Source organism: Dunckerocampus dactyliophorus, chromosome 7 (assembly GCF_027744805.1).
Source record: "Dunckerocampus dactyliophorus isolate RoL2022-P2 chromosome 7, RoL_Ddac_1.1, whole genome shotgun sequence".
Taxonomy (NCBI): domain Eukaryota; kingdom Metazoa; phylum Chordata; class Actinopteri; order Syngnathiformes; family Syngnathidae; genus Dunckerocampus; species Dunckerocampus dactyliophorus.
Genome location: NC_072825.1, coordinates 31080011 through 31107964, shown reverse-complemented (window position 1 = coordinate 31107964; position 27954 = coordinate 31080011). Strand labels below are relative to the sequence as shown.

General features: G+C 42.9%; 1 protein-coding gene across 1 annotated transcript; it reads right to left on the bottom strand.

Moving 5' to 3' along the window:
• Positions 1-14439: 14439 nt before the first annotated feature.
• Positions 14440-16528, bottom strand: LOC129185307 (lactose-binding lectin l-2-like). The gene is made up of 6 exons (XM_054782139.1): positions 16289-16528; positions 15723-15741; positions 15557-15639; positions 14873-14989; positions 14560-14653; positions 14440-14495 (listed from the first exon to the last, which is right to left on the bottom strand). The coding sequence occupies exons 1-6, from the start codon at positions 16526-16528 to the stop codon at positions 14440-14442; spliced, it is 609 nt and encodes a 202-aa protein (XP_054638114.1).
• Between the last annotated feature and the right edge of the window lie 11426 nt (positions 16529-27954).

Below are 27954 nucleotides of genomic sequence, written 5' to 3'. Positions count from 1 at the left end.
TGGGATGGTCTCCGCTGTGTGATCTGGCTGCTCCTTCAAAGACATCAGCGCTGAAAGATCATCACTCTGCGTTCAATTCACTCTTTTTAATGAATCATAATCATAATCAGCGTGCACGTTATCCCAAACAATCTGCAAGACTGGAGACAAAACACCAATTGACAAACTAAAGCTAGCACGATTTGCAGACGGCATTGAGTTCAGGAGCTAACACAAAAATCACACAGAAAATGAAGCAATTTAAAGGCCCTGTCACACCTTAACGATTTAGCCATCTTACGCCAACGTATGAAAAATTTGGCCAATACGCTGGCGTACGTCGAATAAGTTATGGGTAAGTTTTGTATGTTAACAGCACGCGGAAGCACGCCAGCATACGTTTAAGTCTGTATGACGTATGACAAGAAGACAGTTTTGTCTCAAGGTATGTTGACGTATTACGACTTGTGTGTAACTTACAAATAACGTGTGTGAACGGGTGTCAACGATGGCATAACTTATTGCCCGCGGATGCGAGACGTATCAATCATACGTTGACATACGTCGAAAAGTTTTATTCAGGCGCAAAATTTTGGGACGAACGGCAGTTCAACGTATGCCATTAAAATGATCACGTCAGGCATGCGCTGCCTAAATCGTCAAGGTGTGACGGGCCCTAACACAAAAACACATTTTTAGTGAAGATACTCTGTATTACCACTGAATCACACATTGAAATTCACTCATCTTTTTCCAGCAGCTAAAATGATCCACAAAGCAAATAACAAGCTGCTACCTGACAATGGACCACAGTTTTTCTCAAAACAGGACAAATGCAAACCTAAAACAAAACCACAAAAAAAATAGAAAAAGTAATTATAGAAAAGTTAAAAACACAGACAAAAATTTGTAATTTTACCAGACTAACGTAAATTATGAGAATATTGATATCAAATATTCTCAAATACCAAATATCAAGAAACACATTCTAACAAGAAAAAGTTGCAATTTTATGATGTCATTTTAATAGCATCAGAATTGTATTTTTTAGGTAATCATAGGGGAATAAAATATTCCAAGAAATTAGAAATATTTTGGAAAATAAAAAGGGAGCAAGAGTCAAGTTGATATTAATAACAGGCTTTTTCACCTCCATGACAAAGCTGAGATGCACTGTTTTCTTGATGAGCTCTCATGTCTGTGGAATCTGCATGTTCTCCCCGTGAATGCGTGTGTTTACTCCCACATTCCAAAACATGCATGTTAAGTTTAAATTGGATACTCTAAAATTGTCCATGAATGTAAGTGTGAATGGTTGTTTACTGTATATGTGCCCTGCCATTGGCTGGCGACCAGTCCAGGGTGTACCCCACCTCTCGTCCGAAGTCAGCTGGGATAGGCTCCAGCAAACCCCTGCGACCCTAATGATAAGCGGGATGGAAGATGGATGGAAGGTGTATGGGCTGGTGCCAATCATAAAGTGTACTTTGTTTCCCTGTATACTTCTCACATGTAACCCCTAAAGGGACTGTTTGCAACCGTTGGGCGGCTGCCTAGAGGGCACTTTGGAAGGTGTTGCACATGACATCTTGAGCATTAAGCACCGCCCCTTGTAACACATGCGCACTAGCTACAGTATGTTAAACGGCTAACTTAGCTGCAAATGTTAGCTGTCGATGAATGTACAGCCACACAATGGCTCCAAATTGTTTGGCCTGTGTGACAATTTTATGCTATTGGGACAAATCTCGATGTTTTTGTCTTTGAAAGCACCATGGCCAACATGCTAGCCGCTGGTAATGGATTTCCTGGTTAACCTTGAGAGTTGCAAACGGTCCCTTGAAATATTTCTATATTACACTGTTGACTTATTTAAGCAGGGGTGTCACGATACACATTATTGGCTTCACGGGGACCAGCCGATATGTTAACATAAAAATCTATGGTGAATACTTAACAGGACTGGACAAACAAGCTTATTTAACTGAGTCGAGTGATGCTGGAAATGCCAAGTGCAGTTTAGAATGCAGGGTTTGTAGTGTGTAAAGCACTTAATGTGCGCTTCCAATCCTGCCTGGCCCACTGTCATTTGCATATTATATGTATTAGCGTTCACAGTAGCAATGCCATAGTTCAATCTGATTGGCTTCTCTGGCTGCCCTCGTAGTTCAGTCTGATTGGCTTCTGGCTGCCCTCAGACATTTGGTGACACCCTTATAATGTGCTACTGAATGTTGGAATCTCCTTTGGATCAATAAAGTGTGGTTGAAGTTGGCACGAGTGGTCCCCCAATGCTTATTGGACCCAGCCATTGGGGCCCCGACACTGCCTTGTTTGTCATTTAGGCCACTTTTTCCCTGCTTTTCAAATCTGATAATCTGCCATCTTAAATTGCTAGCCATTTTTAAATACCCCCTCCCACCATTCCTGAGCTAAAGTCCTTCACCAACTATACAATAGGCCCTGTACAGACTTGCGCTGGTGGAAGAACCAAGAACTGCGATGAATCAAGTGTGCCAAATGAAAAGAATTTTCATAATTATGTTGTGCTTTGTTCTACATAAAACAAACATTACACTTCAAAATCCAAAATTCTCTCCAAGGGTGATGGTTAGAAAGGTGAGGGCGGAGCCAACAATAACAAGGCAGGAGCTTGCTCATGATGTCAAGGGAGTTGGGTGCACAGACAGCATGAAAAGCATTAGTAAGACGCTTTGCTGTCATGGGTTGAGATCCTGCCGTGACCGCAAGGTCCTCCTGCCCAAGAAGGCACATACGGACCTGTCTGAATGTATGAAAACACCTGAATGATAAGCTTAGAAATGCTGTATATGAGCCCAAGAACAGCATCCCTACTGTCAAACATGGAGGTGGAAACAAATGTACTTTCAGGATGTTTCTCTGAGCAAAATGCCTCCTGAGGTGTATGCAACACCGGTGACCAACTCCAACTATAACTCGAGTTGATGCGAAAGAGTTCAATTAATTAGGTCAATATAGTTTTTTCTTTTGCATTTGCACCAAAACAGTACCGCAAAGCACGCTGAGGAACAGGAAGTACTCCCAGCCACGCTATAATACGCTAGCATGCATGCTATTGTACATGTTTTTAAAAAGCAAGTGGGAGCAAAACTGAGTTGGTTTGGGTGAACAAGCTGCAGTGACAAAGAAAAAAAGACGGACCCAGACACCACACTTGCAAGCAATCACACTGGCACACGATGGGCGTTTCAAAAGGCCTGATGCCATCTACGCCCACGTCTCAAACTTTGGTGAGGTCTCTTCTGTCCTCCAAGATGTGCCGTCCTATTTAAGTGCCGCCCGCAAATATGACGTCGCCTGATGAAAAGCTGTGAACCTGTGCAGCAGGCTCCTAAATCTTCTTTTCGACCACACAGATGCCAAGACCCAAAGGCAGAGCAGGGAATTGCACCTGTTTTCAACTCACTACTGCAAGTTGGTTTTATTATACATTGCGACAACTCCTCAGTTCAAACACCAATATTCCCGGTCAAGGAAATCCAACCAACAATCCAATCCAACAACGGCTCCGGGGCTAACCGGTTTTAGCCAGCGGTAGCTATGATCCAGCGATCGATGCAGATCAATGTTGTCTCGTGCTGCTATGGCTCCAGCCAGCAACAAATTGCTCTTACGAGGGGGCGGTAGAGCCAGGTAGGTCCTCATTCTGACGTGTAATCCACCCCGCTTTCCGCGTCTTCTGCGGCGAGATTTACCGGGAAGTGGGCCGATACAACGTGTCAGGTGTGGTGGTATAGACGCCAGAAATGGTGGTGGAACACATTGTCCAGGCACATTGTATGTGGTGCCGATGTCGAGGAGTGTCAGGCGATCATATACAATAACCGGCGACACAACATTAAAAACATTCAAAACCACTATGCATAGGAGCAGGCGGCAAGCCAAACACAGCGGCGCCATCTTGCTTCCCAATCAACAGATCAACAGTTTTCAGTCACTGGCTGTCAAAGGGGGAGCCAATACTATCTAACAATACTATCAGTGGCCTGTTAATTAGTGACATCAGTGATCATCTTCCACTGTTCATACTTTACAATGAATATTAGAATAAAAGACAGGTGGCGGCAAAAAAGACTTTTCAAAGACTGCGTACAGAGGACAGCATCCGTGCCTTCAGGAAAGATCTAGAAGAACAAAGTTGGGAGAGGTTCTACACTGCAAAAGATGTGGAGGAAGAATATGACAGCTTTCTAGGTACAGTCAAACTTGTCTATAGCGGCCACTAGAGGGAGTCTGCAAAAGTGGCCGTTATAGACAGGTGGCCTCTATAGACAGGTTGGCGTCCAGTTTGACCAGTAGAGGGAAAAAAAAAGAAAAAAAAGGGGAAAAAATAATAATAATGTTGACCAATACAGGGCGCTGCGGACTGCGGATAAAAGTTGTACAGCACTACTAGGCTTGTTATTATCATGGTTCATGGTTTTAATCCTGAACATGCATAAGTCAAACAGTAGCACATCACATAGTACAATTCACAATTTTGCATGTCCAAAAAGGAGTAGGAAGAAGCAAAGCTTATTTAAATCTACCCCTCATCAGTTGCAATACATTTATTCACCTCTTGTTCTTCCAAGTGTACTTTGTAGGTCTACATGACAATGTAGTGCAATCATAGCCAAGGTTTTTACTTACTAAAAGGAAGCTACAGGCTTAATAATAACTGATAGAATATATCCACCACCCACAGAACAAAGCTGTGCTAGTAATGTCTTACGCTTGTTTTTAATATTTTACTTTTTATACGGCAGAGTGTCATTACAGCTTTAGTTCATCAGGAAGTGACGGGAAGTGACGGTGGGCGTCCCGAGCAGGAGAGCTAGGCTCAGTGCTAGCTGTGAGTTTGGAGAGAGTTGGGAAGTGTGTTTATGTTGGCGTGGATGTAAAGTCCTGCAGTGTTCTCCGCTGTTAATAAAGCCATTAAAGTGCATCGGCGACGTGAGTCTCTCCTTCCCCACAACAAGCGGCATTACAGTATTGACCAGTGCACACCAGGAAATAAACGGTGTCATTTCTTACAGGCATTGGCTGGACAGCTATGTAGTGGGGCTTGTTTAACCTTTGCCTTGTGGGCAAGCAGGAAGGAGAGACGATGCTGAGAGATGTGTGTGTGTTCTGAGCTGCTGTCTGGTGGCCGCGTTCAATAAATAAAGTTGGCAGAAGCAACAGGAGAAGTTTCCTTCTTTGCTTCGGAGCTGAATAACACTGACAAGTTAACAGACTCGTAGCGACCGGAAAAGAAGACGGCTTTTTTTGTGTCGAATACAGAAGATGAGGACTTTGATGGATTTGTGGATGAGGATTGATGAAAAATAACGTGAGTACATTCTGAAGACTCTTACGCCAGGCAGTGGCGATACACTCGTTGCCAGATTGTACTCCCTGACCACCTGCTTCCTGCTACCGCTTTGTCCGGCTCCCTGCTCCTTACCCTGCTCTCTGGCTCCCTGCTTACCTGTACCTACCTGCTTAATATTTTGATCTGCTCCTGTAAGGTTTGCCTTCAGTGTTTTTCGTTGTACTTTAATTTTTTTTCCTAACAGCCTTTTGCTGTTTGTCTTTTTTGTCACTACTTACCAGTATTGGATTTTCCTTATTTGCACTTTGTGTTTTTGGACTCCTCTGTGTATAATTTTTTTTCCTTTTTGTACCTGCTCTACTCTCTGTTGTCTGCATTGGGATACTAACCCCTCGCCGTCTCCTACGGCAAATCCTGACACTTCTGCTATTTCCAAATAGCATTATTTAGTTTTACTCAAGGATAATCTGGTCCTGTCAAACCATGACTTTAATATGACCGTTTCATCTTGACCTTTTTAATGAGTTCTTGGCAGTGGTATCATCCACAAATAATACCAACTTTAAGTCCTTTGTTACTTTACAAATGTCATTGATGTACAAATTAAACAGTTTTGGTCCCAGTATGGACCCCTGGAGTACTCCACATGTGGTGTATAAACTCCCAGATGTATATTCTCCTAGCTTTACAAATTGCTTCCTGTTTGCTTTTAACCCAATTCAAGAATAATCCTCTAATTCCGTACCTTTCTTCCCTTCTGTCGTAGAGCCTGACAGCAGTCGGTATGAAGGACCTGCGGAACCTCTCCTTCTTACACCGTGGGTGTAACAGTCTGCTGCTAAAGAAGCTGCCCAGGGAAACAACAGTATCATGTAGCGGGTGAGAGGTGTTGTCCATGATGAATGTCATCTTAGCCAACATCCTTCTCTCCCCCACTTCCTCCACGGAGTCCAGAGGACCGTCCAGGACAGAGCTCGCTCTCCTGATCAGTCTATTGATCCTGCTCCTGTCCCTGTCCGGGCTGCCCCCTCTCCAGCAGCCCACAGCATAGAAGATGGCTGAAGCCACCACAGAGTCATAAAAGGTCCGTAAAAGAGTCCTGCACACACCAAAGGACCTCAGTCTCCTTAGCAGGTGGAGGCGACTCTGGCACTTCTTGTAGAGGGTGTGGGTGTTGACGGACCAGTCCAGTTTGTTGTTAAGGTGAACACCCACGAATTTGTAGCTGTCTACCAACTCTATGTCCGCTCCCTGGATGTTCACCGGTGTGAAATGGGATGTTTTCCTCTGGAAGTTAATGATCATCTCCTTTGTCTTGCTGGTGTTGAGTTGCAGCTGGTTAAGCTCACTCCAGCTGACAAAGTCCCTGATGACCGTCCTGTATTCCAGATCATTCCCCTCTGAAACACAACCCACAATGGCTGTGTCATCAGAGAACTTCTGGATGTGACACTGTGTGGAGTTGTGTGTGAAGTCCGAGGTGTAGAGGGTGAAGAGGAAAGGGTAGAGCACCGTACCCCGAGGGGCACCTGTGCTGCAGAGTACCATGTCAGATACACAGTGACGGAGCCTCACATACTGTGGTCTGTTGGTGAGGTAGTCTATAACCCATGCAGTCAGTTGTTGGTCTACTCCCACACTCTCCATTTTCACTCTGAGTAGTGACGGCTGGATGGTGTTAAAGGCACTGGAGAAGTCAAAAAACATGACCCTCACAGCGCTCCCGCTGTCCTCCAGGTGTAGCAGTGATCTGTGCAGCAGGTAGATCACTGCGTCGTCCACTCCAATCCGAGGCCCGTAAGCAAACTGCAGGGGGTCCAGCTGAGTGCCCACCAGGGGTCGCAGGTGCTGCAGGATAATCCTCTCCATGGTCTTCATCAGGTGAGAGGTCAAGGCAACAGGCCTGAAGTGGTTAGGCTCCTTGGGACGCGGTGTCTTTGGGATCGGGACCACACAGTAGGTCTTCCACAGGGCCGGTCCAGGCTCAGGCTGAGATTGAAAAAGTGCCTGAGAACTCCACAGAGCTGGTCAGCACAGTCCTTGAGGATTCTAGGGCTGATGCCGTCCGGTCCCGGGGTCTTCCTTGCCTTGATCTTCTTCAGCTGACTTCTCACCTGATCATCAGTTATGGAGAGGGGGGTAGAGGATGGCTGGAATGGGGATGTGGTGGTGAAGAGTGGTGAGTTGGTAGGGGAGGGAGGATATATTCCAGTCTGAAAAGATAAGTTACTAATATACAGTATGTTAACAGGTCTGCGATCTCATTGATGACCCTTTAATTGTTTCCATTTCCATTCCATAACAGTCAGTTGATGTTTTTGCCTTAAAATTTTTGACTATGTCAGTGATTTCCTTTTTAGTTCCAACAGTGAGAAACATAGAATTCAGATTCCTATCAATAATATCATTCCATTCATCAATTGTGTCTTGTTTTGGAATTTCTTCTTCCAGTTTTGGTCCAATATTTACAAAATTATTTACAAAATAATCATTAAACATTTCAACTACCTCCTTCATGTCCTTCCTGTTAGTGTTTCCAATCATGAAATAGTGGGGGTAGTCTGCTTTCTTAATGTTGTTCTTCCATCCATCCATTTTCTATACCGCTTCTCCTCATTAGGGTCGCGGGGGCATGCTGGATAATCCTGGAGCCTATCCCAGCTGACTTCGGGCGACAGGCAAGGTACACCCTGGACTGGTCGCCAGCCAATCGCAAGGCACATATAGACAAACAACCATTCACACTCACATTCATACCTATGGACAATTTAGAGTCTCCAATTAACCTAACATGCATGTTTTTGGAATGTGGGAGGAAGCCGGAGTACCCGGATCACCACGCACACACGGGGAGAACATGCAAACTCCACACAGAAATGCCCAAGGGAGAATTGAACCCAGGTCTTCCCGATCTCCAGGCTGTTACTGTGTTGGCCAACGTGCGAACCACTAGACCACCGTGCGATGTTGTTCTTTATAATACTATTTAAGATGCCCCAAGTTGCTCTCATGGTATTTTTGTTCTTATCAAGTACATGACTATAATATTCCCTCTTACGCACTCTCAAGATAGTTGTCAGCTTATTCTTGTAAGTCTTATACTTTTGTTCTGCTTCTTTAGTTTGTTGAATGATGAATGTCCTGTATGATGTCTTCTTCTTCTGTCATCCATGGCTGCTTGTTTTTCTTTTGCTTCTTGGACTTTTCTTGCCAGGGACAGTTGTTATCGTAGAGCTCCGTATAAGTACAGTGAAACCTGTCTTAGCGGCCACCTTTATAGAACGGCCACCTGCCTATAGCGGCCACTGAAAAATCCCCCACAGCAAATGTACATGTTATAGACCCTGTGTATAGCAGTCACCTGTCCAACGCGGCCAGCGGCCGCCCATTTTGTCTCCCTTGGTCAATATCTGACTGCATATAGCGGCCAAATTACCAACTCAAGTAGAAGCTTCATGCACGAAAAAGTTTTGTTTTTCAATCAATGAAGTCGTCGTGTGTAGACTTTAATTACTGAGTCCTAGCTCAGTCACAATCATTCACAAGATCCACACAAACTGTCAGTTGTTCCACATAAAAAAGCCGTCTTCTTTTGAGCTTGCTATTTCCTGGTCAAACATGTAACTTTAAGAGCATTTGCACCAAAACATTACCGCAAAGTAGGCTGGGAACAGGACGTGCTCCCAGCGACGCTACAATAAAAAAAACATACGCTAGCATGCATGCGGCAGCGGGAGCAAAACTGAGTTGGGTTGTACTTAATTGAAGTATTTTAGAATGTACTCACGTTATTTTTCATCAATCCTCATCCACAAATCCATCAAAGTCCTCATCTTCTGTATTCGACACAAAAAAAGCCGTCTTCTTTTCCGGTCGCTACGAGTCTGTTAACTTGTCAGTGTTATTCAGCTCCGAAGCAAAGAAGGAAACTTCTCCTGTTGCTTCTGCCAACTTTATTTATTGAACGCGGCCACCAGACAGCAGCTCAGAACACACACACATCTCTCAGCATCGTCTCTCCTTCCTGCTTGCCCACAAGGCAAAGGTTAAACAAGCCCCACTACATAGCTGTCCAGCCAATGCCTGTAAGAAATGACACCGTTTATTTCCTGGTGTGCACTGGTCAATACTGTAATGCCGCTTGTTGTGGGGAAGGAGAGACTCACGTCGCCGATGCACTTTAATGGCTTTATTAACAGCGGAGAACACTGCAGGACTTTACATCCACGCCAACATAAACACACTTCCCAACTCTCTCCAAACTCACAGCTAGCACTGAGCCTAGCTCTCCTGCTCGGGACGCCCACCGTCACTTCCCGTCACTTCCTGATGAACTAAAGCTGTAATGACACTCTGCCGTATAAAAAGTAAAATATTAAAAACAAGCGTAAGACATTACTAGCACAGCTTTGTTCTGTGGGTCGTGGATATATTCTATCAGTTATTATTAAGCCTGTAGCTTCCTTTTAGTAAGTAAAAACCTTGGCTATGATTGCACTACATTGTCATGTAGACCTACAAAGTACACTTGGAAGAACAAGAGGTGAATAAATGTATTGCAACTGATGAGGGGTAGATTTAAATAAGCTTTGCTTCTTCCTACTCCTTTTTGGACATGCAAAATTGTGAATTGTACTATGTGATGTGCTACTGTTTGACTTATGCATGTTCAGGATTAAAACCATGAACCATGATAATAACAAGCCTAGTAGTGCTGTACAACTTTTATCCGCAGTCCGCAGCGCCCTGTATTGGTCAACATTATTATTATTTTTTCCCCTTTTTTTTCTTTTTTTTTCCCTCTACTGGTCAAACTGGACGCCAACCTGTCTATAGAGGCCACCTGTCTATAACGGCCACTTTTGCAGACTCCCTCTAGTGGCCGCTATAGACAAGTTTGACTGTACCTAGAAAGCTGTCATATTCTTCCTCCACATCTTTTGCAGTGTAGAACCTCTCCCAACTTTGTTCTTCTAGATCTTTCCTGAAGGCACGGATGCTGTCCTCTGTACGCAGTCTTTGAAAAGTCTTTTTTGCCGCCACCTGTCTTTTATTCTAATGTTCATTGTAAAGTATGAACAGTGGAAGATGATCACTGATGTCACTAATTAACAGGCCACTGATAGTATTGTTAGATAGTATTGGCTCCCCCTTTGACAGCCAGTGACTGAAAACTGTTGATCTGTTGATTGGGAAGCAAGATGGCGCCGCTGTGTTTGGCTTGCCGCCTGCTCCTATGCATAGTGGTTTTGAATGTTTTTAATGTTGTGTCGCCGGTTATTGTATATGATCGCCTGACACTCCTCGACATCGGCACCACATACAATGTGCCTGGACAATGTGTTCCACCACCATTTCTGGCGTCTATACCACCACACCTGACACGTTGTATCGGCCCACTTCCCGGTAAATCTCGCCGCAGAAGACGCGGAAAGCGGGGTGGATTACACGTCAGAATGAGGACCTACCTGGCTCTACCGCCCCCTCGTAAGAGCAATTTGTTGCTGGCTGGAGCCATAGCAGCACGAGACAACATTGATCTGCATCGATCGCTGGATCATAGCTACCGCTGGCTAAAACCGGTTAGCCCCGGAGCCGTTGTTGGATTGGATTGTTGGTTGGATTTCCTTGACCGGGAATATTGGTGTTTGAACTGAGGAGTTGTCGCAATGTATAATAAAACCAACTTGCAGTAGTGAGTTGAAAACAGGTGCAATTCCCTGCTCTGCCTTTGGGTCTTGGCATCTTTGTGGTCGAAAAGAAGATTTAGGAGCCTGCTGCACAGGTTCACAGCTTTTCATCAGGCGACGTCATATTTGCGGGCGGCACTTAAATAGGACGGCACATCTTGGAGGACAGAAGAGACCTCACCAAAGTTTGAGACGTGGGCGTAGATGGCATCAGGCCTTTTGAAACGCCCATCGTGTGCCAGTGTGATTGCTTGCAAGTGTGGTGTCTGGGTCCGTCTTTTTTTCTTTGTCACTGCAGCTTGTTCACCCAAACCAACTCAGTTTTGCTCCCACTTGCTTTTTAAAAACATGTACAATAGCATGCATGCTAGCGTATTATAGCGTGGCTGGGAGTACTTCCTGTTCCTCAGCGTGCTTTGCGGTACTGTTTTGGTGCAAATGCAAAAGAAAAAACTATATTGACCTAATTAATTGAACTCTTTCGCATCAACTCGAGTTATAGTTGGAGTTGGTCACCGGTGTTGCATACACCTCAGGAGGCATTTTGCTCAGAGAAACATCCTGAAAGTACATTTGTTTCCACCTCCATGTTTGACAGTAGGGATGCTGTTCTTGGACTCATATACAGCATTTCTAAGCTTATCATTCAGGTGTTTTCATACATTCAGACAGGTCCGTATGTGCCTTCTTGGGCAGGAGGACCTTGCGGTCACGGCAGGATCTCAACCCATGACAGCAAAGCGTCTTACTAATGCTTTTCATGCTGTCTGTGCACCCAACTCCCTTGACATCATGAGCAAGCTCCTGCCTTGTTATTGTTGGCTCCGCCCTCACCTTTCTAACCATCACCCTTGGAGAGAATTTTGGATTTTGAAGTGTAATGTTTGTTTTATGTAGAACAAAGCACAACATAATTATGAAAATTCTTTTCATTTGGCACACTTGATTCATCGCAGTTCTTGGTTCTTCCACCAGCGCAAGTCTGTACAGGGCCTATTGTATAGTTGGTGAAGGACTTTAGCTCAGGAATGGTGGGAGGGGGTATTTAAAAATGGCTAGCAATTTAAGATGGCAGATTATCAGATTTGAAAAGCAGGGAAAAAGTGGCCTAAATGACAAACAAGGCAGTGTCGGGGCCCCAATGGCTGGGTCCAATAAGCATTGGGGGACCACTCGTGCCAACTTCAACCACACTTTATTGATCCAAAGGAGATTCCAACATTCAGTAGCACATTATAAGGGTGTCACCAAATGTCTGAGGGCAGCCAGAAGCCAATCAGACTGAACTACGAGGGCAGCCAGAGAAGCCAATCAGATTGAACTATGGCATTGCTACTGTGAACGCTAATACATATAATATGCAAATGACAGTGGGCCAGGCAGGATTGGAAGCGCACATTAAGTGCTTTACACACTACAAACCCTGCATTCTAAACTGCACTTGGCATTTCCAGCATCACTCGACTCAGTTAAATAAGCTTGTTTGTCCAGTCCTGTTAAGTATTCACCATAGATTTTTATGTTAACATATCGGCTGGTCCCCGTGAAGCCAATAATGTGTATCGTGACACCCCTGCTTAAATAAGTCAACAGTGTAATATAGAAATATTTCAAGGGACCGTTTGCAACTCTCAAGGTTAACCAGGAAATCCATTACCAGCGGCTAGCATGTTGGCCATGGTGCTTTCAAAGACAAAAACATCGAGATTTGTCCCAATAGCATAAAATTGTCACACAGGCCAAACAATTTGGAGCCATTGTGTGGCTGTACATTCATCGACAGCTAACATTTGCAGCTAAGTTAGCCGTTTAACATACTGTAGCTAGTGCGCATGTGTTACAAGGGGCGGTGCTTAATGCTCAAGATGTCATGTGCAACACCTTCCAAAGTGCCCTCTAGGCAGCCGCCCAACGGTTGCAAACAGTCCCTTTAGGGGTTACATGTGAGAAGTATACAGGGAAACAAAGTACACTTTATGATTGGCACCAGCCCATACACCTTCCATCCATCTTCCATCCCGCTTATCATTAGGGTCGCAGGGGTTTGCTGGAGCCTATCCCAGCTGACTTCGGACGAGAGGTGGGGTACACCCTGGACTGGTCGCCAGCCAATGGCAGGGCACATATACAGTAAACAACCATTCACACTTACATTCATGGACAATTTTAGAGTATCCAATTTAAACTTAACATGCATGTTTTGGAATGTGGGAGTAAACACACGCATTCACGGGGAGAACATGCAGATTCCACAGACATGAGAGCTCATCAAGAAAACAGTGCATCTCAGCTTTGTCATGGAGGTGAAAAAGCCTGTTATTAATATCAACTTGACTCTTGCTCCCTTTTTATTTTCCAAAATATTTCTAATTTCTTGGAATATTTTATTCCCCTATGATTACCTAAAAAATACAATTCTGATGCTATTAAAATGACATCATAAAATTGCAACTTTTTCTTGTTAGAATGTGTTTCTTGATATTTGGTATTTGAGAATATTTGATATCAATATTCTCATAATTTACGTTAGTCTGGTAAAATTACAAATTTTTGTCTGTGTTTTTAACTTTTCTATAATTACTTTTTCTATTTTTTTTGTGGTTTTGTTTTAGGTTTGTATTTGTCCTGTTTTGAGAAAAACTGTGGTCCATTGTCAGGTAGCAGCTTGTTATTTGCTTTGTGGATCATTTTAGCTGCTGGAAAAAGATGAGTGAATTTCAATGTGTGATTCAGTGGTAATACAGAGTATCTTCACTAAAAATGTGTTTTTGTGTTAGGGCCCGTCACACCTTGACGATTTAGGCAGCGCATGCCTGACGTGATCATTTTAATGGCATACGTTGAACTGCCGTTCGTCCCAAAATTTTGCGCCTGAATAAAACTTTTCGACGTATGTCAACGTATGATTGATACGTCTCGCATCCGCGGGCAATAAGTTATGCCATCGTTGACACCCGTTCACACACGTTATTTGTAAGTTACACACAAGTCGTAATACGTCAACATACCTTGAGACAAAACTGTCTTCTTGTCATACGTCATACAGACTTAAACGTATGCTGGCGTGCTTCCACGTGCTGTTAACATACAAAACTTACCCATAACTTATTCGACGTACGCCAGCGTATTGGCCAAATTTTTCATACGTTGGCGTAAGATGGCTAAATCGTTAAGGTGTGACAGGGCCTTTAAATTGCTTCATTTTCTGTGTGATTTTTGTGTTAGCTCCTGAACTCAATGCCGTCTGCAAATCGTGCTAGCTTTAGTTTGTCAATTGGTGTTTTGTCTCCAGTCTTGCAGATTGTTTGGGATAACGTGCACGCTGATTATGATTATGATTCATTAAAAAGAGTGAATTGAACGCAGAGTGATGATCTTTCAGCGCTGATGTCTTTGAAGGAGCAGCCAGATCACACAGCGGAGACCATCCCATCACTTCTCACACAAAAATGGTTGGTTGAAATCGCAATCATAATCACGGAGTCCATCTGTCAAGAAATTGGGGAAAAAAGTTACAAGATGAAGGGTTCTAAAAATGTCTAAAAATCTTACCGGAAAATATCTCCACACAATTTTGGGGACTCCCCATGCTGCTTTCCACGGTCATTCCAAAGTTGGAACCATCCATCCATTTCCACTCACCATTCTGAAAAATGAAAGGATTAGTTCAAGCTATGAAATTGGCAGCCTATAGAGCAGTGCTGTGACCTTTTTTCTTGTGAGAGCTACGTTTACAACATGAAAATGGCAGAGAACTACTCATCTTCATAGATTTCAACTGACTTGTTTTGGACATGTTGGTATACACATCTTGTGTTAGAAAAACAGCATGTCTTAATGAACCTGTGATTATTAAATAACCCACCTCTTTGTAGCCCCCAACCCAAAACCACTTTATGTAGCCTTTGTATCCAGCGAAGACGTCTAACATGGTTTGGTTGTGAACCGAGGCCAAATGTCCGCCCCTGGCTACGCAATACGCCTGAAAAAGCAATAGAGGACAGCCTAAGATTGAACAACAGTGGCTGTAGGCAACCTCTTGAGGCTTTTATGAACTCCACAAAATGGCAGTCGCTGCATTTCAAGTAGCATCAAACAGCTTTATCCAGCTCTGCATGCGCTTCAAATTAAAAGCGTGTTACACTTGCCGCACACTTGTGTTCACTCATTAGTTGGGGTGTCCCATCAGTTTTTACCAATGTTTTCACATCTCAGAAGAAACAGCTTCTATTTGTGGTACCCTAATGCAATTTAATGCTGGGATTTCCATTTGCCTTTCAATTTTTCATTTTTTTATTAGTCTGGTGCTACTTTTTCCCATTCAAAGCATGCAGTGAATGCTTTGTCTTCAAGGGTATGTTGCATATTGAATCATACGTGTGTGTGTGTGTGTGTGTGTGTGTGTGTGTGTGTGTGTGTGTGGATGTACAAAAATGAGTGTTATAAGTGGAAAATGTTTTTGCAAGTTTTAAGTTGTTTTTTGGCGTTGGGGTGAAATGAGCGAGGATATTGCAAAGGACATTGGAAGGATGAAGAAGGGCCGGCATACCTCAGCATCAGTCCAGTTCTTATCGTCACCAACATAGAGGAAACATCTATTGCCATGTTCATGCCATGTCTGAGGGCAAATGCCTGTGAGAGTAAAAGGTTTATTAAGAAAAAGCACAAAGGAAACATGATGTGAATTGTAAACAGAAATTGATTGACATGCTAACCTGCGCTGAGCAGACGATCCTGTGAACGTAAAACAAACAATTCTTATTCAGTTTAAGCTCTTTTGCTTTACTCTCATCATCTTCTTTTGATTTCATTTCAGTCAGTACCCGAATACTGTCATCAATAGCTGAGATATGTAGAAGGGGTTCCATCAACTCTGCTTTTTTCTACTCCTTTTCGGACATGCCCAATTGTGCCATTTTGTTTTTTTATATTTTCCCTCATTTCAACTTTCGTCTTAATACTTTATTCCCGTAATATTTTGACTTCATTCTCACAACGTTAACATTTGCGCAACCTAATTTTCCGAAATGAGAATTTTTTTTTGTAGTATTTCAACTTCATACTACTAAAATGTGTTTTTCCTCATGACTACATTACTCTCATAAAATTACTTGGGTTAGATTTTAACTTTCCCCTTAATGTGCGGTGGGATGCAAATGGCCCCCATGCCACACTTTGGTCACCCTTGTGTCAGTTTGACGTCACATACGAATATGCTGAAGGTTTTTGTGAGCACCTTGTTATTTTAGCTGTTTGGAATTCTACAAAATCAGTTTTTTACCGCCATGTTCACTGGTCCTGCACCGTCCCCGTTGCTCATAGGCGTTGTCAGGTTAGGCGTTGTCAGGTTAGGCGTTGTCAGGTTTGGCGTTGTCAGGTTTGGCGTTGTCAGGTTAGGCGGTGCCGATGCCATGAAGAGGAGTCCAATGATGAAGATCAGTCCAATGATGAAGATCAGTCCAATGATGAGGATCAAGTGGAAGATGAACTTTGGAGGTTTCTTGCACGGTACGTCTACCATGGTGTGCATGTTGCAAGTTCTTGTGTGATGAGTCTGCCTGTACTTGGGAAGATGGAAGAAGACGCTGGATCAACTCAACTCCACTAGCTTTTATTTTCTATTTATTTACAGGAGCCTGTCATGTTAGCCTTTTGAACATTAATATTTAGTTATTTACTTTATTTGTTGTCCTATCCAGTACGTGAGTAGTCCATCATTATATTTACAATTTCAAGAGATTGCTATTAACTATGCATTCACCCTGTCGTCTGCAGTAATGCGGTCGTTGGCAAAGCTCTCTACTTACCGATCGATGACCTATGGTCATGAGCTTTGGGTCGTGACTGAAAGAAGGATCGGGTGTGTATTTTTTTCTTGGACTATACCGTCATGGAAAAAATGATGAGACCACCCTTGTGTCTTCACTTTCTTGTTCATTTTAATGCCCATACAACTAAAGGTACCTTTGTTTGGACAACAAAAGTAGCTCATAAGAGTTCCATTAGTTGGCAGTACAATGCAGTAGCTAGTCATGTAAGAACTTTGTGATGGTGGTTCTTATCAAGAAAACCATACCAGGTAGCTCGATATCAGCTCTTAAATGAAACTCTTATGAGGTACATTTGTTATCAGTATATTTGCCCAAACAAATGTACCTTTAGTTGTACCAGGCATTAAAATGGATCAATAAACTGAAGAAACAAGGGTGCTCTAATCATTTTTTCTATGACTGTATGTAACTCCTTAGCACATTACAAAATATCAAAGTGGCAAAGAAGCATCCTTGCATTTTTCAGTTTGTGGCCCTCGCTGGAAAAGGTTTGGACACCCCTAGAAGCAATAATAGTTCTTACTTACCAGTTGGCTCTCAGGTCCTGAATGCTTACAGTTGCTTGTGTGGTGTCTTCTACAAGTGCAGCCTGCAACTATAGCTCCTTTATAGCAGCATGTCATATGAGTGATGAACGTGTCATCAAGGTGATAAAAGCATTGTTGTCATATAGCTTAGTGAACTATGCCATTTCAAGGCATGTTTCTTATTTATAAAGAATATGACGAATATGACATCAGAAATGACAAATGTTTGTTTAGTAATTGGTTTGGTTTGGTTTATCTGAACATGAAGGTTCCAATGGAATACATCTCATGAATCATCCTTTCACCGTTCCACATGTCCAAAAAGGAGTAGGAAGAAGCAAAGCTTATTTAATCCTACCCCCCATCTATTCTACATCTAGTACAGTACATGTTGTTCACTTCCTGTATTCCATCTCATGTTTTATATAATAATCAGTGTCATAATAAATAACAGTAAAAACAAAACAAGCCTGACAGAACATCATTGTGATGATGAAGACTCTTCTGCCTTGTATTTAGCAAACATCAACTGCTTGTATTGTTTATGAATGTGCTCATCTCTGTACTTTGTTGGACTTCCTTACTCAATCCCTTCCATAGTTTAATTCCACATACAGAAATGCTGTGGCTTTTCAGCGTAGTTCTGGCATATCAATGTTTTAAGTTGAACTTTCCTCTGAGATCATATTTCTCCTCTCTGATTGAGAAATACTGGATGAGGTTTTTGGGTAACGAATTCTTATTAACCTTATACATTATTCTAGTGGTTTGAAAGAATACTAAGTCTGGGGTTTGTATGTTGTCTATATTTGGTATTATGAATGATCATCACTAATATGTGATATTAAAAATAAAGGTTTGTATGTTGTCTATATTTGGTATTATGAATGATCATCACTAATATGTGATATTAAAAATAAAGGTTTGTATGTTGTCTATACTTGGTATTATGAATGATCCTCACTAATATGTGATATTAAAAATAAAGGTGTGTATGTTGTCTATACTTGGTATTATGAATGATCATCACTAATATGTGATATTAAAAATAAAGGTGTGTATGTTGTCTATACTTGGTATTATGAATGATCCTCACCATCTTTTTTGCAGTACAGTGAGTGAGTGAAGATTGCTTTTATAATTATTTCCCATATCTCCACACAATACATTAAATATGCTAATACTAAGGAACAGTACAGGGTGTGGAGGGATTTATGATCAAGAACATATTTTGCTTTATTCAATATAGAGATATTTCTCGCCACCTTTTGTTGTATATTTTTAATATGAGATTTCCAACTCATTTTTTCATCTATTAAGACCCCCAGGAATATTCTTATATTCTTATATTACACTTATATTCTTCCACTTTTTCAATGTCCACTTCATTTATTTGTATTTGGTCGTACGTATCCTTTCTGCTATTTCCAAATAGCATTATTTTAGTTTTACTTAAGTTCAGGGATAATCTGTTCCTGTCAAACCATGACTTTAATATGACCTTTTCATCCTTGACCTTTTTAACGAGTTCTTGGCAGTGGTATCATCCGCAAATAAGACCAATTTTGCATCCTTTGTAATTTTACAAATGTTGTTTATATATAAATTGAACAGTTTAGGTCCCAGTATGGACCCCTGGGGTACTCCACACGTGGTGTATAAACTCCCAGATGTGTATTCTCCTAGCTTTACAAATTGTTTCCTCTTTGCTAGGTAGCTTTTAACCCAATTCAAAACTAATCCTCTAATTCCGTACCTTTCTAACGTTGACATTAAGATATTGTGATGAATTGTATGGAAGGCTTTTGTCAGATCCATGAATACAGCAGCTGCACATCTTCTGTTGTCCATAGCAGTAGTGATTTCCTCCGTGATTTCCATCAGTGCCATAGAAGTTGAAATGTTGGCTCTGTATCCACATTGACTGCCTGCTAGTAATTCATTCTTATTAATACATTTGTCCAACCTATGATTAAATAACTTCTCCACAATTTTAGAGAACTGAGGTAACAAGGAAACTGGTCAATAGTTTGTAAGTAAGTTTGTAAGTTTGTCTCCTTTTTTTAAAAATTGGAACCACCTTGGCTGTTTTCATTTTGCTGGGAAATATTCCAGTCTGAAAAGATAAGTTACTAATATTTGTTAACGGGCCTGCGATCTCATTGATGACCCTTTTCATTGTTTCCATTTCCATTCCATAACAGTCAGTTGATTTTTTTGCCTTAAAATGTTTAACAATGTCAGTGATTTCCTTTTTAGTTCCAACAGTGAGAAACATAGAATTCACATTCCTATCAATAATATCATTCCCCTCATCAATTGTGTCTTGTTTTGGAATTTCTTCTTCCAGTTTTGGTCCATTCCATTCCATTCCATTTTCCTCCGCTTATCCGGGTCCGGGTCGCGGGGGCAGCAGTCTCAGTAGGGAAGCCCAGACTTCCCGGTCCCCGACCACCTCCTCCAGCTCCACCGGGAGGACACCAAGGCGTTCCCAGGCCAGCTGTGAGACATAATCCCTCCAGCGTGTCCTACGTCTTCCCTGGGGCCTTTTCCCGGCTGGGCATGCCCGAAACACCTCACCAGGGAGGCGTCCGGGAGGCATCCGGACTAGATGCCCGAGCCACCTCAGCTGGCTCCTCTCGATGTGAAGGAGCAGCGGCTCTACTCTGATCTCCTCCCGGATAACCGAGTTCCTCACCCTGTCTCTTAGGGTGAGTCCCGCTACCCTACGAAGAAAACTCATTTCAGCCGCTTGTATCCGCGATCTCGTTCTTTCGGTCCAATATTTACAAAATAATCATGAAACATTTCAAGTAGCTCCTTCATGTCCTTCCTGTTAGTGTTTCCAACCATGAAATAGTGGGGGTAGTCTGCTTTCTTTGTATTATTCTTTATAAGACTATTTAAGATACCCCAAGTTGCTCTCATCTTATTTTTGTTCTTATCAAGTACATGACTAGAATATTCCCTCTTACGCACTCTCAAGATAGTTGTCAGCTTATTCTTGTAAGTCTTATACTTTTGTTCTGCTTCTTTAGTCTGTTGAATGATGAATGTCCTGTATGATGTCTTCTTCTTCTTACAGACGTTTTTTTAGTCCTTTTGTCATCCATGGCTGCTTGTTTTTCTTTTGCTTCTTGGGCTTTTCTTGCCAGGGACAGTTCTTATGGTAGAGCTCCATATAAGTACTTAGAAAGCTGTCATGTGCTTCCTCCACATCTTTTGCACTGTAGACCCTCTCCCAACTTTGTTCTTCTAGATCTTTCCTGAAGGCACGGATGCTGTCCTCTGTCTTTTATTCTAATGTTCATTGTAAAGTATGAACAGTGGAAGATGATCACTGATGTCACTAATTAACAGGCCACTGATAGTATTGTTAGATAGTATTGGCTCCCCCTTTGACAGCCAGTGACTGAAAACTGTTGATCTGTTGATGGGGAAGCAAGATGGCGCCGCTGTGTTTGGCTTGCCGCCTGCTCCTATGCATAGTGGTTTTTAATGTTTTTAATGTTCTGTCGCCGTTTATTGTATATGATCGCCTGACACTCCTCGACATCGGCACCACATACAATGTGCCTGGACAATGTGTTCCACCACCATTTGTGGCGTCTATACCACCACACCTGACACGTTGTATCGGCCCACTTCCCGGTAAATCTCATTGCAGATGACGCAGAAAGCGGGGTGGATTACACGTCAGAATGAAGACCTACCTGGCTCTACCGCCCCCTCGTAAGAGCAATTTGTTGCTGGCTGGAGCCATAGCAGCACGAGACAACATTGATCTGCGTTGATCGCTGTATTATAGCTACCGCTGGCTAAAACCGGTTAGCCCCGGAGCCGACTTCACGCTTCCGTGCGGCGGCCCGCGAGGCTCTCCAGACGACGCTTTCAAAACTGTCTCCGCCCGGTGTTTCGCTCCACTCCGCTGCAGGATAACTGGAGCTCACTTCATATGGCTCTTTTTAACACCAGATCACTGAATAATAAGACTTTTATCCTCAATGATTTTATCCGCTCTAACAAACTTGATTTGCTTTTCCTGACGGAAACCTGGCTTTGCCCAGGTGACAACAGCGCTTTCTCGGAGCTCCTCCTCCCAAACTATTTCTTCCTCAACACGCCACGGCCATCTGGGAGGGGCGGGGGTATTGCTACTGTTTACAAGCAGGCCTTAAAGTGCCGCCTACTCTCCACTCAAGCCTATGCCGGCTTTGAGCTACAGTGTTTTGTACTCACACTGTCCAGTCCCGTCTTATGTGCTGTGGTTTATACCCAAGTTAAACAAAGACTTTATGAATTATTTCTCTGTGTTTTTGGCAGAAATCATGTTAAAGTTTGATTATATACTGATCTGTGGTGACTTAAACATCCATGTCCGATCCCCCTCAGATCAGCTGGCTCGATGCTTTAATTCTCTGCTGGAATCTATGGATCTCACCCAATCTATTGCTTGTCCCACTCTTCAGCTTGGGCACAAACTGGACCTTATCGTCTCCCATGGACTATCTGTGTCAGTTACTAATATACGGAATGTTCTTATTTCCGATCACTCCTTCATTTGTTTCCAGACGCTCGCACCTCCAGCTGCACCTAAACCTGCTGCCACCTTCCGCCGCCGGGTTATCACCTCCACAACAGCCAATGACTTTGCTACTACATTCTCAGGCACAGACCTAAGCCCTATAATGTGTCCGGACACCTTCCTCTCCTCTTTCCATTCCACATGCTCCCAGATCCTGGACTCTGCGGCACCATTTAAGGACAAAGCTACCAGACTCACACCTGACCCGTGGTTGAATGAAACCACTCTCGCCCTGAGACAGCAGTGTAGGCAGGCTGAGCTAAGCGCAAATGGAAGAAGGATGGACTTCCTGTATCACTGGGCATCTTAAGGGACAGTCTTGCCACTTACAGTACCATAAAACTGTGAAGAAAGCAAAAACAATATATTTATCAAACATCATTTCTAGCAACAGCCATCACCCCAGAGTGTTATTTAGCACCATTAATTCTGTTATTAACCCTGTCACTGCTGTTTTTAATGATATTTCTGAACGCACATGTAGTACACTTCAACAATTTTTTATGGACAAGGTTGCAACATTCAGCGGTTCCATCCCGAAGGTCTCAACTGCTAGTCTGCCTGACTCCCCTGTAAAACACACTTTTGAGAACTTTGAGCCAATCTCCACTTCTCTTCTTAAAAAATCAGTCTGACAATTAAACCCAACCAACTGCCGTCTAGACGTTATCCCTGCAAGGATAATGAAGGAGGTTATAGATACCATTGGTCCCAGCCTTGTTGTATTTATGAACAGCTACTTCGGGCTGAGTATTGTCCCCGCCGCCCTTAAGCAAGCTGTAGTTAGACCACGTCTTAAAAAACCGAACCTAGACCCATCAACTCTGTCCAACTTCCGTCCAATTTCACATCTGCCCTTTCTGTCCTAGGTCATGGAGAAACCTGTCTTCTCGCAACCCCGGTCATATCTGTCTATTCATAATATTGCTAACAAATTTCAGTCTGGCTTTATAACCCATCACAGCACAGAATCCGCGTCATTGAAAGTACACAATGACATGCTCACAGCCCTTGATGCTAAAAACTCTGTTGTGCTGGTGCTTTTAGACCTTACAGCTGCTTTTGATACTGTGGACCACTCAGTCCTCATGTCCTACCTTGAACACTGTGTTGGCCTACGTGGCTCTGTGCTTAAATGGTTCATGTCATATCTCAACAACAGGACTTTTTCAGTAATGATTAATGACTTCTCCTCTACAACGGCTCCCCTCTCTTCTAGCGTGCCCCAGGGTTTCATTCGTGGGCCTACTTCATTTTCACTATACATGCTACCATTAGGACCAATTGTTGTAATGTAGTTCTACTGGAGCCACATACCACCAGGAAACGTTTTCAATTGGATTAACAATGTTTATTTTGCCACAATTGAGTTTGCCATGGTTCTAGACAAGAAAATAGTAAACAGAAAACACCATTCAAAAGTATTAAACTACAACTCAACGGAGGTTACACAACAGCAAATGAATAAAACAACAAATAAAGTATCGCATCAGCACATTGTAGAGGTCACTTACATTGATGTGGTTTCAATAGACGCATGGCATGTTTGGAACCAAGGACAAAAGGATGATGGTTTGTTTGGACGGCCCCTTTATAGGAGGCATCCCAGGAAGTGGGTGGGTCCCACTAAGACTGGTGCTGGGGATCTAAATTGTATTGTATTGTATTGTATTGTATTGTATTGTATTAATCCCACAGCAGGGAATTTCACTTGTTACAGCAGCAAGCAAGATACGCAAGTAAAAAATACATAGTGGACTTCCGGTCGACGGTCGCATGGAGTAGACGCAAGAGCGAGAGCTCCGCTTCTATTTTTACCATTTCCACTCCTTCACTCCTCATTCCTACGTTTTTTCTTGCTCTTTTTGGAGAGTTTACATCTAATATACCAGGGTTTGTTTCAAATGGCATCACAGTGGGGCAAATCAGCGGCAAAAAAAAGACTTTCCTACTAGTCTGACGGTGGAAGCGATCTCCGAGTTACTTGACCGTCACAGACAGTCGCTAGCAGGAGACTTTAAAGAATCTTTTAATCAGCTGGAAAACAAATTTGACCAAGTTTGTGTCACTGTGAATGAACATGGCCAGCGGCTGTCCTCCCTTGAGCTGGCTTCAGACGACCTGAGCCAGCGTGTGCGGGAATTGGAAAACATTTGCTCCGGCCTGCAGGAGAGCAATGCTAAGCTCTCTGCTAAAGTCGTAGACCTCGAAGGCCGAAGTAGAAGACAAAATATTCGAATCTTGGGCTTACCAGGGTCTGTGGAAGGTGGTCGACCTACAGCTTTTTTCGCTGACTTGCTGGCCGAGGTCTTTGGAGAGAAGACTCTACCGTCTTCGCCGGAGATTGACAGAGCCCACCGGTCGCTAATGGCTAAGGTAGCTCAGGGGCAGAGGCCTCAACCAGTGATTATTCGTCTACACCGCTACCAAACCAACAACGTTTTGGTCCGTGAGGCTCGACGCAGAGGGAAGCTCGAGTACCATGGCCAGCAAATTCGAGTGGTGGAGGACTACTGTCCTGAAGTTCTGGGCCAGCGAGCCGAGTACAGAGATGTCATGGCGGAGCTCTACAACAGAGGCCTCAGACCATCGCTTCTTTATCCCGCACGGCTCCGTATTACACTTCCCGGCAGAGACAAAAAGTGGTTACCTTCGGTTAACGAGGCGCAGAAATACCTTGATGGACTTCCTAAGTCATCTTAAAATGTACTCTTCTTGAGGACGTTGTATGCCCTACGTGTGATTGGTAGCGATGTAACTGTTATCGGGCTGCTCACAGGACATTTTTTCCCTTACCTCTTGCTACACTTGATGTCACTGATATGTGAGTGAGTATGTCCCACTATCTTGTTTCAGGGAATTTCCCCTTTGCACTTGGTTATGAAGGGAACATCTTAGTGCCTTGATTCACTTTGGAAGTTGCTACCTCCAGTTTCAGTGTTACCTTGTTTACATACCTCTGCAATTCTATAGGTACACAAGACGGTTTTCAGGGGCCCGGCCCCTAGGAGTGTTGAGTGCAGTTTAATAATTTACAGAGGAGCTGAAGATTCGTGAGTGACAGGAAGATTGTATTTGAATAAGTATGGTTGTTTTGAAGAGCTTGCTGCTTTGTTTTTTGGCAGCCGTTTTGGGGGAGGTGGGGTGGGATTTTTGTTTTACTTTGAAGAGGTTAACTTGCATATGCCACACACAGCCAGTTTTTGTTTTAATTCACCTTGTATGTTCCAAGTATTGCACTTTTTATATTAACCATCTTGCACCTTTGATTGACAATGGATAGTTCACTAAATTTTGTTAGCTGGAACGTCAAGAGTTTAAATCATCCCGTTAAAAGAAGGAGGGTATTTGCACATATAAAGCAAATTAAAGCAGCATTTGTGTTTTTGCAGGAGACTCATATTTGTGGTTCTGACAGCTCACGTTTAATGGCACAGTGGAGGGGCCAGCATTTTCATTCTAAGCAAAGGCCAGGGGGGTCTCAATCCTTGTTGACCAAAACATTCCTTTTGTGCATCACAATGTTATATCAGATGTTAACGGTCGTTTCGTTATTGTCTCAGGGAAGGTTTATAACAAAATGTTAGTGCTAGCCAATGTTTATGCTCTGAATGTGGACGACGTGAATTTTTTTGAACGATTTGTTTCCTTTCTTCCGGGCCTGGGCTCACACGCTCTCATACTAGGTGAGGATTTTAATTGCTTTTTGGATCCAGTGCCGGATCGTTGTTCTCCGAACCCGGTTTTGAACAGCAGATCAGCGTCATACATTCAGTCCTTTCTATCAAATTCCGGTGTCTCTGATGTCTGGCGTCTCCTCCACCCAAACAAAAGGGAGTATTCATTCTTCTCTCACATTCACCATACCTTCACCAGGATTGACTATTTCTTCCTTGATAATGATCTTTTGCAATGTGTTCGCTCATGTACCTACCAGGGTATAGTAATATCAGATCATGCTTTCCCTTGCTCTCCCAAATCGCCCTCGGATTAACAAGCACTGGCGTTTCAATTCAACTCTTCTTTCAGAGAGCGATTATGTGAAATTTATCGAAGAGCAAATATTATTTTCTTTCCAGACAAATTCCTCCCCAGATATATCTAGCTTAGTAGTTTGGGATGCTTTCAAGGCTTATATAAGGGGTCAAATTATTTCTTATTCTGCTAAAATGAAAAAGGAGGCCCACCTAGAGCGATTAGAATTGGCAGATAAGATTAAGAAATTGGATCATCAGTATTCTCAATCTAGGAATCCTGATTTATACAAAAGGCGTGTAGAACTCCAAACTCAATTCAATCTGGGTTCAACTTACATTGCTGAGCGTCAACTTTCCGCGAGTAAGACTCTGTTTTATGTTCATGGTGAGAAAGCAGGGAAGCTATTGGCAAACCAGTTGAGAGGAACAAAAGTTAAGAGACACATTACAAAGATCAAAACAGAGGATGGTAATTTTACTTCAGATCATGAAAGAATAAATCAAACATTTAGAAATTATTTTTCTCAGCTTTACGCCTCGGAATCAAATAACCCGACACTAATGAACGTTTTTCTGAACCGATTAGACATCCCCAAGATTTCATTCAATAGTAAAAGTAGACTTGACAGACCAATAAAAAAGGAGGAGATTGCACAAGCTATTTCCTCACTCCAGTCTGGGAAGTCCCCACGTCCCGATGGTTTTCCTGCAGAATTTTTTAAGGCTTTTTCCCAATTTCTCTCTGTACAGTTGAGCACTGTGTTGTCCGACTCATTCAGGCGGGGTAAGTTTCCCACTTCATTTTATGAAGCATGTATCACCCTTATTGCCAAAAAAGACAAGGACCCTACAGAGTGCTCATCATATAGGCCAATTTCATTACTAAACGTGGACGCTAAAATTCTGGCCAAAATACTGGCCAAAAGATTGGAGGACACCTTACCCCTGGTTATATCAGATGATCAAACGGGCTTCAAATCGATATTCCAATTTCAATATGCGCCGGTTGTTTTTTTTGTTTGTTTTTTTTTTACCCCTGTCCTGTCCAGCCTTTAAAGCAGATAGAATTGTAGATCTAAATGCCGTCAAGTGCTCAACAGATTTACTCTGCCAGGGAGAAGTGTGATATACACTTCCCCTGTTTTACAGAATTTATTTGACTTTGATGCTTGTTATTAAGCAAATTTGGAGCGACCGGACCGGAGCAGGAGGGGACAGAGAAGAAGAGAAAAGGAAACAGGGGGAGGTGCGGGGATGAGAGGGGGACAAAAAAAAAGAGAGACAAGAGACAAGGACAACAGACAGCAGCAACAACAACAATTGTGACAACAAGAACAGAACAACAGAAACATACAGAACGATATCAGCAAATAAATGTCTGTGACAACTATAAAGACGAACAAGGACATAAGGACAAAGGACAAAACAATATCAACAACCACAATGACAACGCTGTCAATGACAATCACACATAATAGTAGTCATGAAATGATGAATTATGATAGTGATCACAATGACAATACTGCATTGAAACAGTCACACATAACTGTAGTAATGAAATGATTATCCATGATAGTGAATAGAATGATAATTACTGTAATGCACATCATTGTAAAAAAAAATATATAATCATACTGCTGATATCACCGTCGCTGTAATAAAACCAACAACATAATAACACCCTGGTTAACTCAGTGAGTAATGTGGGGAAGTACGTATGTACTGTGAGTGTGCATAAGTACAGGTATCTCTGTATGTGGGGAAGACTTCATATATATAAAGGTGCAAGAATGTGTGGGTGTGTAATTGTCACTGAGAATGCATGAAAGGAAAGGGACCGCCCTCCACCTCCCAGAGAGCCCTGCCCCAAATAGCCAGGCCGAGCCCCCGCCGCCAGAAGGCCCCCAGGCCCACAGGGGGAGGCAGCACAAAGATCAGTGCCCCAAGAGCTAGCCCATAGAGCCCTTCTCCCCAGGAAGACCAGCAAGGGGCCGAAGAGAGGTAATCCCAGCCAAAGACAGGGTGCC

Excerpts from the sequence above, each read along its gene's own strand:
- LOC129185307 (XM_054782139.1), bottom strand. The coding sequence starts at position 16,528 with ATGGTAGACGTACCGTGCAAGAAACCTCCAAAGTTCATCTTCCACTTG. Across the intron at positions 14,990-15,556 it reads AGAACTGGACTGATGCTGAG|GCGTATTGCGTAGCCAGGGG; the intron begins GTATGCCGGCCC and ends TTGCTTTTTCAG. Across the intron at positions 14,654-14,872 it reads GGGTTGGGGGCTACAAAGAG|AATGGTGAGTGGAAATGGAT; the intron begins GTGGGTTATTTA and ends TTCATTTTTCAG.